General features: G+C 39.7%; 1 protein-coding gene across 2 annotated transcripts in view; it reads right to left on the reverse strand.

The window, feature by feature from the left end:
• Positions 1–14122, reverse strand: part of MYOM1 (myomesin 1) — a 66170-nt gene that overhangs the window by 44990 nt on the left and 7058 nt on the right. For both annotated transcript variants that reach the window (XM_081917989.1, XM_081917990.1), the window contains exons 3-6: positions 10102–10227; positions 6436–6649; positions 5078–5235; positions 1765–1857 (exon numbers count right to left, since the gene is read on the reverse strand). In XM_081917989.1, coding sequence (XP_081774115.1) covers positions 1765–1857; positions 5078–5235; positions 6436–6649; positions 10102–10227 — 591 coding nt within the window. The remainder of the gene's footprint in view (positions 1–1764; positions 1858–5077; positions 5236–6435; positions 6650–10101; positions 10228–14122) is intronic.

Raw genomic sequence — 14122 nt, forward strand, 5'->3', positions numbered from 1 at the left:
TTATTTACCTTTTGAATCAATATGAGTTTTCCTTGTATTGGTAAACTTAAAGTTTCATGGATCACATAGTCTTTCTTCATCACTGTAAATATTATGAAATGCATCAATAACCCTTTAATTTTAAGATTACTTAGTTGACTGTAGACTTTTCCTATATAAATAAAACTACATTTCTATTTGGAAGAAGAGGAGGGAGGCAAGATAACAATATCTCAAGAAAATAGAGGAAAAACAGCATTTCACATAATATAATTTTAAAAGGTAGCTTACACTACTTATTTTAGCAGTAGTTTTAACACTGACAGAAAAGGCTGTTTCCCATATTTGAAACTGGATTTCATTGGAAATATGCAAAAGTGTGACAATTAATTACTCAGAAGAATTAGCTAGCATATATTTCCAATTGAAAATTGCTATCTGTAGCTATGTTCCATCTACCACACAAAAACAATCACGTCATACCCTAAAGAAAAATATCAATTGGAAGATAAATAACAAACCCTATTTAGATAAATTTACTATTTTCCATTCAAATGTTGACAAATCAACTTGTTTGTTAATCTCAGGGGAGAAAAGGGTGGTGCATGTGTATCATGATTTAACTTTTACTGTATCTATGATCAATTTCACAAACTCAGGTTGCAACTCTATGCATACTTACTGGGAGTAATTGAATTTGGTCAGACCTAGTAATCACACACAAGCAGGATCCAAGGCTGTATGCCATAAATTCAAAACATAAACTGTTCCAGCTATTAACTTCAAAGAAGAAAGCTTTACTAATTTGTCATTACAACACCATCCCTTTTCAGGATAAAAAAAAAAAGAATCATGTCATATATGATAGTCACACCACGTCTTTCCATCGACTCAGATCAAGAAGATTTTGATAGTTTTGTTATTGTCCCAGTAGGTCAAGATAGCATTGACTCCAGATCTTCCTCCCACATTTTCTGGGATTACATCCCATAAACATATACACGTTTTGTTCTTGAGGCAACAGCATCCCAGAATATGTAGCTTGAACGGGACCGGCAGGTTTCCTTGTGACCCCTGCAGTCATGGGAAATCAGAATTTGTGAAGGCCTCAACACCAACAGGATCTGTTGCTCATTAATCACGCTCTGTGAAGGAATTTCTCTTTTGTAACTTCCCCAATTAAAGGCTAAGAAATCACAGGATCTTGCTTTAAATCAATATGGAGTCGTAAAAGAAGGATGACCTTAGTGTGAGAAAGACTGATTTTGAAAGCTCAGAAACTCTTTTAATCAAAATCTAAAAGCCCCCATGAAGGGATGATTACCGGTAGATTACTTAAAACAGGATAAATTGCAGCCAAAACAGCAATCCAAGCTCACAGAAGAAATAACCCTGCAGTTCCCTTTCCACAGCCAGATACTAGAGGGCAAATTGTCCAGCAATTAGTGGTTCTATTTGAACTACAAGAAATTACATGCTCAAATATAATAGGGGTAACAACACTAGATCAGAGAATTAATTTTGATTATACAGTAGTAGAAAAAAATGGATCAATCAAGTAGTGTGAAGGCCATCAAATCTAGTCTAGATTTGTTAATAAGAGACTCAGTCCAGCTGAAAACCCCCCACAATAGTTTCTGTTTCAGCATATACATCTTTTTTGATACTGGTAGCTTTATAACAGCACCTTCATAAGCAACACACACACATTACATATATGCTGGCAATTAGTACCCAGTTCTGAATCAGCAGGAACAATAATAAACTGTACTGCTATTCCCTTACTTGTTTATTTCCAGAGAGTGCATCCCATACCGACTTTCGATTGCATATTTGCCAGGATTAATGTGGACATTGATGGGAACATGGTTTTTGTACCTAAGAAAAAAACAGTATTAAAATGAATAAAAAAACTAAAACTATGAATAAAACAATGTATAGATTTGCAAAATAGCATGTATCCCAATACAGAACCGAGTTAGATTATCAGAGTATCACCCATCAGCTGGCAGAGTGGGAGGCACTAAATTTAATGACCTGCTTTGCATTCTGGCACCTGATTGGCAGTATTTGTAGAATCTAACTGAGAATTCTTGTACACATAGGAATTGGGCAGGGGAACTTTACACACAGCATCCATTATACTGTACACATGATTTGGGTTCTAGCCAGAGCAGGAAAAATGAGTACAGCAAAACTTTGCTTGATTATATTATCTTGACATTAATCATGGATACATCCATTTTAATATCTCCTGATTTCAGTGTGTTACAACACAGCCATTACTCAACACATAAAACTGAATAAACTGAGGATGTGGCCACTGTCACACATGAACTGCTTCTGGTAAAGTTTGACTGCTACTCTTTGTGGACCTGCCTTTGAATTCTATTTGGCCACCGTGGATGGTCCAGGATATGGCAGCAAGGGTTTTAACCTGAACCTTCCACATAAAAACATTGTGATGATTTTTTGTCAATTTTGCTGGTTTCCAGTAGATTTCTGGACCCAAAGTTTTGCTACTGAGCTTTGAAGCTCTAAATAGCATCTGTCCAGCATAACTTAAAACAACATTCTTCCATATAATTTTGCCCATTCACTCAGATAAAAAGGTTCTTCTCTGTGTTTCGCCAACATTTTAGGTCTAGTGGGTGATTACACAATACAGAGACAAGGTTATTTCTTATTCAAAGTACATGTACCTATTGTCCTTAGGCAGCAAGCTTTCTTTGTTTATAGCACTTCTAAGGAAGCAGATAGGTAATGTTCCTGGATTCCCCTTACCCATTTAGCTTTAATGGTTTGTTGTTATTTGCTCTGTGCTGTAATTACGTTGGTTTTAGCACAGTTTATTTTTATTTGGATGTAGGCTGGCTGGTAGATAATTTGATGGAAAGGTGGGCCATAAATACATATATAAAGAAATATGATGGTTAAATATGAAATATCAGTTTTCATATATATATATATATATGTGTGTGTGTGTGTGTGTGTGTGTACACACACACACGTATTGATCCAAGCTATTTCATTTGATTTGCGGCATAAGTGAATGAACCATCTGCATATTTCATCACCTAAGCTATTTTTAATACTGTCATTTCCCCCACTTGATTCAAAAACAAAAACCAGGAGACCCAGTCCATTTCAACAAACAATAAAGTGACACCTTGTTGAACGGCCAGCGGTGTTATATTTAGCTCTTCCAAAACAAAGTTACAACTAAATCTGTCTCTTCTATCAATCTTCACAGAAAAGGCTGCCTGTCAGCACCTTCTGTGATGGACAATTTAGACTAGTGCACACAGGTGCACATGTTAAATATAAATGGTGCTGAACTTTAAGACGAAGTCGGGAGTGATACCTTCACAAATTATTTGTTGTTTGGCATTTATACTGCACTTAGACTTAGTACATGTGTATAGAACATCTTAAAACAGAGGAAACTTGTGCCTCCTGAATGCAGGGAGTTGGACTAGATGACCCTCAGGGTCCCTTCCATCTCTACAATTCTATGATTCTAGGGGAAAGCAAGGAGCAATTTCACTGCAGCAAAACCGGAACAACCTTTCCCACTTTTTCAGCTGCTCTGTATGAGATGCTGCAGTTATTCCATGTCCTTGTTCAGGCAACCTGTAGAGATGTGACGAAAACCAAGCAGTGTGCTTGGCTCAGACAATAAATATATTTATGTCCTGATATAAATAAAAAGCTGCACATTTAAGATGGACCATTTAATCTCTGATGAGGAAAATTCCAGGAGAGGTAAATCATTTGCTAATCTGGGGTTGCAACACTCCTACTCTTACTGTGTACTAATAGTTTGCACTAACTGCCGAGAGTCTCAAATATCCTGGAGTTTCCATATCTTTTTTCATTGAAACCCATAAAGCAGCATGATTAAATGAAACGCATCCCAATGCAATATAAGGAATTCCTCAGAAGAGGCCGCTACAGCCTGTTCGCCCACAGCTCTTGTAATTTCTCTATGCTTGTATTAATGCAGTTCACTTCAAGTACATGCATGACATTTGTTTAATCAATGATGAACAAGAGCTGTCAGATCAGGTTCACTGCATTTGGTATCCCAAAGCAAAACACCTGTTCAGACCCTCCCTCATTCTTTCCATTGGGAGCTAAATGCACACAGTGCGATTCTATGCACATTTACTCCAAAGCAAGTTTCATTGCATTCAGTTGGGCTTACTTGCAAGTAAGTTTGGATGGAACTGCCGCCTAAACACCTAATGGAATCCCAATAAAGTACATTATTACATGGATTTCTAAACCATACATATTGATATATACCAGGGGTGGCCAACTCCCAGGAGACTGCAACCTACCTACTTATGGAATTAAAAACTGGCAGTGATCTACCCCCTTTTTTGGGGTTCAGGTCAAAAGTTTTTGGGGTTCATGTCAAATTGCTGGGGAAACATACAGCCTCACTGAGAAAACTATGTCTTCCATTCTGCAGATTGTGCAACAATGGAGGGGGGGGGGACTGGATTTGATTTTACCAGCGCTAAGGAAAGGAACCCAGTGATCAACCATGATTTACCAAAACCTCCCAGTTTGTATATTGTAAGTCAGGCTTGGATTTGTTTTCAGTATTGAAAGATGGAATACAGATTGAATGACTAACTGCATTGTTTATACAAGAGTATGGACTTCATATGCGCACTGCAGCTCCTGATACTTGGAAGATTACAGTGTGTACAAGGGCTCCTGTGTGTGAAGTTCCGTTGCCCAATCCACACACACTCCAGTTTCACATCAAAGGAACTATTATCATCTCTGCTCAGGGTGTGTCAGCAATCATAACGAAGTACATATTATCCAATTAATGACGGATGAGCTAAGATTCAAATTCAAAAATTAAATATACAAATTCACCAGTGTGAATGGCTTTATGCACGCACAAAGCAGTGTGGCATTGTCCAAAATGATGGCTTACAGACTGGAGAACATTTCAAGCCTTCTGATCAGTTTTATCTCTCTCAATGCAAAAAATGCTTGAGTTTTATTTTCATATTATCCATTTTAAACACACATATATAATCAACAACATGCAGTGCTGATAAAGAAAGAAGCTTACCATGTAACACGAGGCTCTGGCCAGCCAGTCACAGTGCAGTGTAATTTGACATTCTGTTTTTCCCAGATAGTGTGGGAACGAGGTTTGATAACAAATTCAGGAGCATGTAATAGTTTGTCTTCATTTAACTTTCTGTGGAATTCTATCTTATCACTTAACTGCAAGGCAAAGAATCATCTTAAACTTTATCACCTGGACACACTATAGTTTTATAACAGGGAAACATTATTTTTGTTTACAACAACCTTTCCCAATCTGGTATGCTGCAGACAACTCTACAAAGCTACTCTAGAACAAGTAGAGAGGAAATAACTATGCTTGTTGCATGATGCTATAATTTTACAAAAGGACCAACTTTTAAAATAAAAACATGGGTGTTGTTGAGATTTTCTGATAATTAGCTGAGTGCACTTACTCAGAAGTAAAGTTTATGGAAGTTGTCAAGAAATTGAACTTTGTCACCTGCCCTGGGCTACTTGTATGAACTGTAGCATATTAGATGGGGTAAATATTTTTTACTTATTTTCTCATTGGGGATTATAGGTTTAACTGAGAATCCTAGCAATTTCCCCGAGGCTCAAATATCAAGGCAGTCCAATGTGAATGTAAGGAACGGCACAACTCTTGTTAGGGGGTCCTTGAAACTGGGCTATCTGGGAAAAGCATATGGTGGACAGAGTGAAGCTATATGAATAGGTGCATAGCTGGGAGGTGGGCAGATGAAGATGGATCTCAGAGTGGTAAGGAAAGATTTTGGTATGCCTGGGAGAGAAAGGTAGAAAAAAGGGCTGGATGTGAACAACAAAGGAGCTTGTGTAAGGTTCTATTTTAGGGAATGTGCTTAGAGATAGGGTCCCATTGATTTTGGTAACCAATCAAGAAATGAATTCAGCAGTTTGAATATTTCCCTCTGAAATCAAAGGTCACAAATGGGACGCGGGTGGCGCTGTGGGTTAAACCACAAAGCCTAGGACTTGCTGATCAGAAGGTCGGCGGTTTGAATCCCCGCGACGGGGTGAGTTCCCGTTGCTCGGTCCCAGCTCCTGCCAACCTAGCAGTTCGAAAGCACATCAAAGTGCAAGTAGATAAATAGGTACCGCTCCGGCAGGAAGGTAAACGGCATTTCCGTGCGCTGCTCTGGTTCACCAGAAGCGGCTTAGTCATGCTGGCCACATGACCCGGAAGCTGTACGGCGGCTCCCTCGGCCAATAAAGCGAGATGAGCACCGCAACCCCAGAGTCGGGTACGACTGGACCTAATGGTCAGGGGTCGCTTTACCTTTACCTTTATGGCTTTAGTTATGTTTCCTACAGTTCTTTTACAACAACAACAAAAGCATTATTCCATAGCTGTAGTACCGTTTTCTTTAGAACCATTTCTTCAGCTGTCTCTTGTATTGCTATTTTTCTTGACTTCTTCTGATGTGTTTCTTCTTCCATAGAAGATGAAGTTTCCTTTTTGGCTACAGTAATTCCTTCCCCAGCTGACATAAGGTTCCTTCTTGCAATATATGCAGCACTTTCCTTTATTCTTTCTTCTTCTGTGTCTGTAATCCCGCTGATATGGGTCTGTCTGCAATATATATTTTTTACATTGAATAGAAGACAAAATATTTTATTTAGTTCAGCCTATTCCATTTTAAAGGCAATGGACCTTACAAGGTCTCCTTGGATTTCTGTTATGATAACCACCATCTGAAGTGAAGAAAGGTAAAAATGAAAAGACAAGTGGGTAAATCAAAATGCTCAATGTACTGTACATGCTTTCAGTTCATTATGGCTCTGAAAATCTGACACAGTATTTTATTTTTTTTAGACACAGCTTTTCCAATTACAGCTAAAAGTAGTCCAATTATATTTAAAACATGTAATAAAGCAACCAAGTTAAAAACAAAACAAAATACATCTCACACTTAATTATATTATAGCTTGCCTGTCATTGGTGCTTAACGTCTAGAAAGGGGGATGCCAAGACTCCTTCACTTATCTATGAAATATACACCAGAGCTTTCCAAACTGTGTGTCATGACACATTAGTGTGTTGGCTGCAGTGTGTAGGTGTGTTTTGATAATTCTCATCAAGCTCATCCTGGGGCAGAAAAGGGGTTAGTTTAATCTCTGGTTTGTTAGTACAACTGAATTACTGTGTTGCGAAATGATTAATGTATAAACGTATGTTACCAACATGAAAAGTTTGGAAAGCTCTGGTCTACATGTTAAGGGTCAGGTTAATCTTCCCTTATCTACATATTGTAGCAAAAGGGATAGCCCAGGTGGCATCCTCCAGATGTTGTTGGACAGCAGCCTCGGTCACCCCTGACTTTTGGCCATGGTGGTTCATACTCTTGAAAGCTGTAGTGCAACAACATCTAGAGGGCACTACATTGGCTCCCTCTGTACTACAGTTAATTCCTAGCCTTGGAAATGTGTGTCAGGGTGAACTCTAGTAGCTCTGGTGCAAATTAATTCCTGTTTCCGGAATATTAATCTATAAGTGATTGCAGTGTTCTCTTGTCCCTTCCATTCAAACCTATCTCTAAATAGAATTTTACATTAAGGACCACAGCATTGTCCCCCCTTCCAACAAAAATCAACAATGGTTTGCTTCAAACTATTGTTAAAGGAATGGGTGGGTGGATTTCATGATGTGGGAGGAAAATATGAATCCCACATGTGTGGGGTAAATAAAGAATTGGCTGAGTGCCTGGATTCAAAATGTGAGCCTAACTCACCCTCCAGCAGGTCAAGTAGCAGGTCAAGAAGAGAGATGGAACATCAGATAAGAAGGGGTATGACCTAGCTCAGTCTAGGAACCCAGCCCTATTATCGTAACTCCTTCATGCATTAACTAGTACTCGTGCATACTTATGCTTGACTGCAATCTCATTCAAATGAAACTCTTTAGCATGGTACATGGTTCTTTACAATGTATAACTTGATCACCACTAAAAACATCAAATCCATCCAACCCATGAATTGGGGTCAATTTCTGCTTTTGGATACAGCATGCTTTTAAAGAACTATTAAAGTACAGTGTAGACTTGTGTAAAGGCTTTTTATGATTATATTAATGTGTGCAGATATATCATCTTATACAACGGGGTTAGGAACATAGGAAGAGATTGCTGGCTCAGACCAGTAAATCAGAGATAAATCAAGTTGTGTAACTAAGTTATGAAATGAGCTACAAATTAACTTTTTAAAAAGTTATTTGCTTATGAATGCATATATTGCAGGCCCCAAGCCCAACTCTGTTGGCTTCCAAACAGAATACTGGGCAGCTAATGTGTTATATCTCTAGATAGCTTTCTGATGTAATCATTTTTTTAAAAAACACACTGCCTCTCTCTGGCAAATCATCTGTCAATGGAAAGGTGCAAGCTGTCCTTGTAAGAGAATGCAGATATGATTTATAATTTGCACATGGAAAATGAGTCTGGACTCTTATCCTTCAGAGAATAAATAGACAGAAATGGTGTGAAACAGCATGTCCCATTCTGACACAAAAGCATAGATGGTATGTCAAATTTGTGCAACCATATAACAATGGATCAAGTGAGCTTTTCAACACTTTAAGAAATATTAATGAGAGCAGAGTAGTGGTGATAATGGTGAAGGAATTCCTATTCCATCATTAACCCCCATATACAAATCCCAAGCATGCCTACAGGACTAGTAGAGTCTAAAGACAACTGGCTACTCCACATCTGTATTTAAGGGTATGCCTGCGCCAGCTGTTATCACAATATATTTCTTCTGCATAAGCACCAAAACTCTCTCTCACACTGCAAAGTGCATTGTACTCTTCAATCTTAAATGTGTCTGCCTGTGGACTTAATAATAAGAGAGAAAAGGAGTGCACTCTTAAAGCAATGTTTCAGCTGTGCTAATGCCAGTGCAATGTAGTTGAAATCCTATGCTCCCCTAGCAGCAACCTTAAAGGCACCTATGATGCCCCCAATTAGTCATGCATAGAAGGCACCAATCAAAAGTGATGTGAGGAAGAACATCAAGATGAAATACTACACCCTGGAAAAACGTTAAACATGCACAAGCTATGCTAGTGTCATAGACATGATTTGTCCAACCACTCTTACAAGATATACATTCGGTCCCATCCACGTGTCTACTGACTATATTTCCAGCAGGTCTTCTTACCAATGTCCTTTCAGGTGGGGGAACATTGTGCTTCTTCTGGGGTAGTTTGTCTACCTTTGGTCCCCACCTTGTACTCAGCTCTTACTTGTGTCTCCTAGAAGCTTTCATCATGCGACAGCAGCCACACTCCAGGAATGGCTTTGACTGGCTGGGTAAACCAGGTGAGGGTAGCTGATGAAACCCTTGGCAAATTAGGGACTTCCCCCACACGTGAAGACAAACTCCAGCAGATTGAGCAGACAACACAAATAGTGAGTTCAATAGTCAAGAAGGTAGTTTCTGCTGTAGAAGGGAGGGGCCGATGGGGCACATCAACCTGGGAAGGTAGCCCATCTAGGGGATTTTTTTGGGAGAAGAAAGGGCTAAGGAATACACCCTACAAAAATCCAAAGCTGAGTCCCTAAGACTCATTTGGACCACATCAGTGAGGCCGAGAGAGCGGTCCTGTTGTATGGGCAGCCCAGGACCTCTATAGACACTCACCAGGCTTGTGCCCCAAGGAAGGCAGTTCAGTGCTGCAAACATAGCAGTTTGACTTCACCCCCAGAGGCATATTCCATTGTCTCTCGAGACAGATGGATAGCAGTTGTCAACAACTGTATCATATCACAGGGGGAAAGCAATGAAAATGTTCTGGTTTTGATTTGGCTTCTATGTAGAAATGTTCAGAGTCACGCTCATTTTCACTACAACACAAACCTACCACATCACATATATCAGGGATAACCAATATGGCCCTTATATAAATCTACATATATCAACTACTTTTCTTCCAGATGTGAGCAGCAAATCCATTACAAAGATACACAGACAAACCATGCTCTTTATCCCTGCTCCTGTCCACAAATCAATGAAAAAGAGACATACCTTCCTCTGAATACAGGTACTACATACTCAATAGCTGTGTTTTCCTTCTCTTCTTCTGACAATATACTCTGCTTAGCCCGCTTTGCTTTGGGACTTAACTTGAAAGAATAATCGTCCAACATTTTTCTGAAAGAAAAGTAATATTATCAGATTTATAAAGACACTGCATATACAATTAGATTTACAAGCATATGCCTTAGAAAACCATATCTAAACATAAAAGATACATTAAATATATCAGGACATCTGCTTATCTACAAGTATACAAGGTGAACATTGGGGAAGCAGGCAAAAAAACTACATAGAAAAATAGATGGAAAAACACAAAGATATAATGGTCAATTCAGTATTGCCAAAATTATATACAATAATGAGTTTTTTGTTTTTATTTTGTCTATCTGAGCACTGTCTTTAATACCATCAACAGGAAAAAACTCAAATCTAGATTACTCCTTGTTATTAGCAACAGCTAAGGAGCTTCCACTGTTACTATTTTGCAAAAGGGATTCAAACGCTTACTGGAACTTTAGGTTTCTGCAATTAAAGTGCATTAAAGCACTCTGTCACATTACTGCAACAATGCTGCTTTTTAAAAAGTATGGACTTTTTAATGTGATGGGAAATGCATGGAAAAGTGTGCAATAAACAAATTATTTGCAGGAAGATGGGTAAACACCCCACAAGTAAATCCAGATAATTGCAGAATGAATGCTTACTTATTGTCATATAACTGTCCCATAAAAGTATAATAAATGGTTAATAAAGGTTGGACACAGTCTAACCACCAAGTAATCTTTGTGCAAGCAAATCACGATATGAACTGGGCTTGACGTGCAACTACTTATTTACTTACTTACAATTTGCTTCTCATCTATCCTCACTGTGCTTCTCATAACAAAAGCAGCATTTTTTAAAAAAATATATATCTTAAAGAATACCAAGGGTCAAAGCTCAAATTTCTGTACTTTGAAAACTTGTTTCATATCACTTTTTTAAAAAATATAACTTGCTCATACTGTTATGCCATCACTAGAATGATCTTTATGGGTCTAAATTCAATTCGAACACCTTCTTCATCTTATTACAGTCATACCTCTGGATAAATGTGCTTCAAGTTAAGTATTTTCAGGTTGTACTCCACGGCGACCGGAGCGCGTTACTTCCGGGTTTTGCTGCGCGCTCATGCGCAGGTGGTCAAAATGACATCATGCACATGCGCAGAAGCGGCAAAACGCAGCCTGCACTGACGCCGGTTGTGTTCGCTTCAGGATGCGAACGGGGCTCCAGAACGCATCCCATTCGCATCCCGAGGTAGCACTGTACTTAGATTTTCCAGAGGGAAACAGAAAAGAGAACAGAAACAAGCAGCCTAGGTTTATGCATGTCTAGTTACAAATAAGTACCACTTGTTCAGTTGGATTTAGTCCTAGCTACTTCTGCATATGCTTATTACATACCTAGACTGAAATCCAATGCACACATTTGGGAGTAAGCACTCCTGAAAATGGGGCTTAGTTCTGAGTAGATACGCAAAGGATTACACTGTTTATATCATAAATATTCTGAGTAGCATTTCTTCAGAAGAAGTACAGAAATGTGAGCACTGATTAAATATAAAGCCATGCTGTAACTATTTTTTGCTGGATTGTGGATATTAGTGAAAGGGGAAATCCAATGCAATGGAGCTTTTTGTGCCAGCTCCTGAATCTGGGGAGTCCCCCAGACCCCCCAAGTGTCCCTATATCCCAGGGACGTCCCTGATTTAGAGAATCCATCCCAGTTTCTGATTTGATCCTGGAATGTCCCACTTTTCCTTAGGATGTCCCTATTTTCATTGGAGAAATGTTGGAGGGTATGGAGTTATCTGACCCCCGAGCCGTCTGAAGGCCATCCTGTATAGGGAAGGGTTTTTTAAAATGTTTTTATATATGTCAGAAGCAGCCCATAGTAACTGGGGCAACCCGGTAAGAAGTGTGGGGTATAAACAGTAAAATTATCATTAAGGAATGGGACCTCCCTATATTCATCATAGAAATGTTGGAGGGTATGGTCCACCTGACAGTAAAATGCAGATGATGTTTGGCCACACACACACACACACACACAAAATTTGGCTAACAGTTACTGAAAGGTCATGAGGCTGTTGTCCCTGAAACCAGAGAGCAAAGAAAGTGTGATAGGTCCTACTCTGGGGAGATTCAGTTCCACATACCAGGTAAGAAGCTCTGGTTGCAACATCCTTCACTGAAGGGCAATATTTTAGAATCTACTCTGGAGAATCTAGAAGCTTCTCTGTCTATGGACCTCTAGTGAGCCTGGACCCAAGGGACTATGAGAAAACTGATTTTAGAAACTTTTATAGTTAGTCTGCCGATACCTCAGGTGGTAATCCTATAAGCATTTATCTGGGACTGTACACAACTGAGCCAGTGGTGGAGCATATGCCCACGCTGCCGAGGGCAAGCGCACTCCTGAGGGGGGTGGAGCGCACAGCCAAGTAGGCGGAGGGTGCCCTCCCAGGTGCGGGATAGCTGTTTGGGTGCACGGAGCCGCATGCGCGCCCTGCAGCCGGCGGCAGAGTGAGCTGCCTATGGTGGACATTCAGTGTGCTGCGTACCCACAACTCCCAAGCCTCCCCCAGCTGTCAAAACAAAGTGGGAAGGGGGGAATGCCGCCAGCAAAGCGGTGTAGCTCCTCCCCTTTCCCCGACGGCTCAGGGTAGGCTTGGGAGTCGCGTGAAGGCAGCGCACCAAATGTCAACCCCCCCCCCCAGCGAAGACACCCAGGGTGGTCCACCCCCACCACACATCCCTTCCTCCGCCCCTGCACTGAGCTCAATGGGACTTACTTCTGAGTAAATCTGTATCGGTTTAAGCTACTCTCAATCCCATCATATATCTTTTAGCAGAATGGCAGGATATAAATGATCTTAAATAAATAAATGGTTTTAGGAAGCATTTCAGGGCATAAGGAGGAAGGCCAAAGGCCTATAACTTGTTTGCAAGAGCAATGGTGTTGTTTCTATATAGCATCAAAAATAACAGCTTACTCTAACATCTGTATGTAAGATCGATTTACAACAGGATGATATGTATTCATTGGGAAAGAAACTTGATTTTCAACTCTGGTCCTGCCCAATTCATACATTACTTGGCTATTCACACCAGTGATCCTAGTCACTGCTGAGTATGCACATAATGCTTGAGTCCTGCGCATAAGTTACTGAGTGGCAGCACTATATTTCTAAATGAGAAGTACCCAACAGTCATGGCTATTGCGGCCAAACAACACCTATGATCATTCTGTTCTTATATTTATTTGATGATTGCTAGAATAATTCACAAAGGATTTTGAGTCATATACAAAATGCCTGAAGCAGCCCTATACTGCTTCATAAATTTAATTACCATAGGTAGGAACATCTGAGAGTGACATTCAGAGCCATTGGTTTAGAATGTCACCTGACAACGTGAACTGTTTTCATGTCTCATCAGGGCTGAGAAGACAAATTGTACTATGGTCCCCTAGATGTTATTGATTTGGATGCTCTTATGTTACTACAGATTATGATGACCTATGGTTAAATTTATGCTAAGGCATTGAGAGATTTTAGAATTAGAATGCTAAAGCCAATTAGCAACTTTTGAAAAACTGCTTAGGTCTTGCCTACATAAAGAAGGGGGGAACCCTGGGTATGTTCATATTACAAATTGATGTACAGTTTCAGGATTTTTAAGACATTTGCTGCAGACAGACTGCTTATGGTAAGCAATGAAAAAGCCTGGAAGACGCAATTCCTTTGACAAGCAGAATTTGATTCCTGCTTCTTCAGATCTAACATAGAATGCTACTCTGTGAAACAGGCTTTCCTTCTAAATAATAATAAATGCAAAAATTCCTTTCAGAAAGGCGAAGCATGTGCTGTGTTGCCAGATCAAGAAGAGTAACAGGATCCCCCTAGAGATTGCCCTACTAGTCTAAGGTTGGAGACTCAGCTATTTCATATTCTATCTCCTAAGTG

The sequence above is a fragment of the Podarcis melisellensis genome (assembly GCF_964234715.1).
Source record: "Podarcis melisellensis genome assembly, chromosome: 7".
Lineage (NCBI taxonomy): Eukaryota > Metazoa > Chordata > Lepidosauria > Squamata > Lacertidae > Podarcis > Podarcis melisellensis.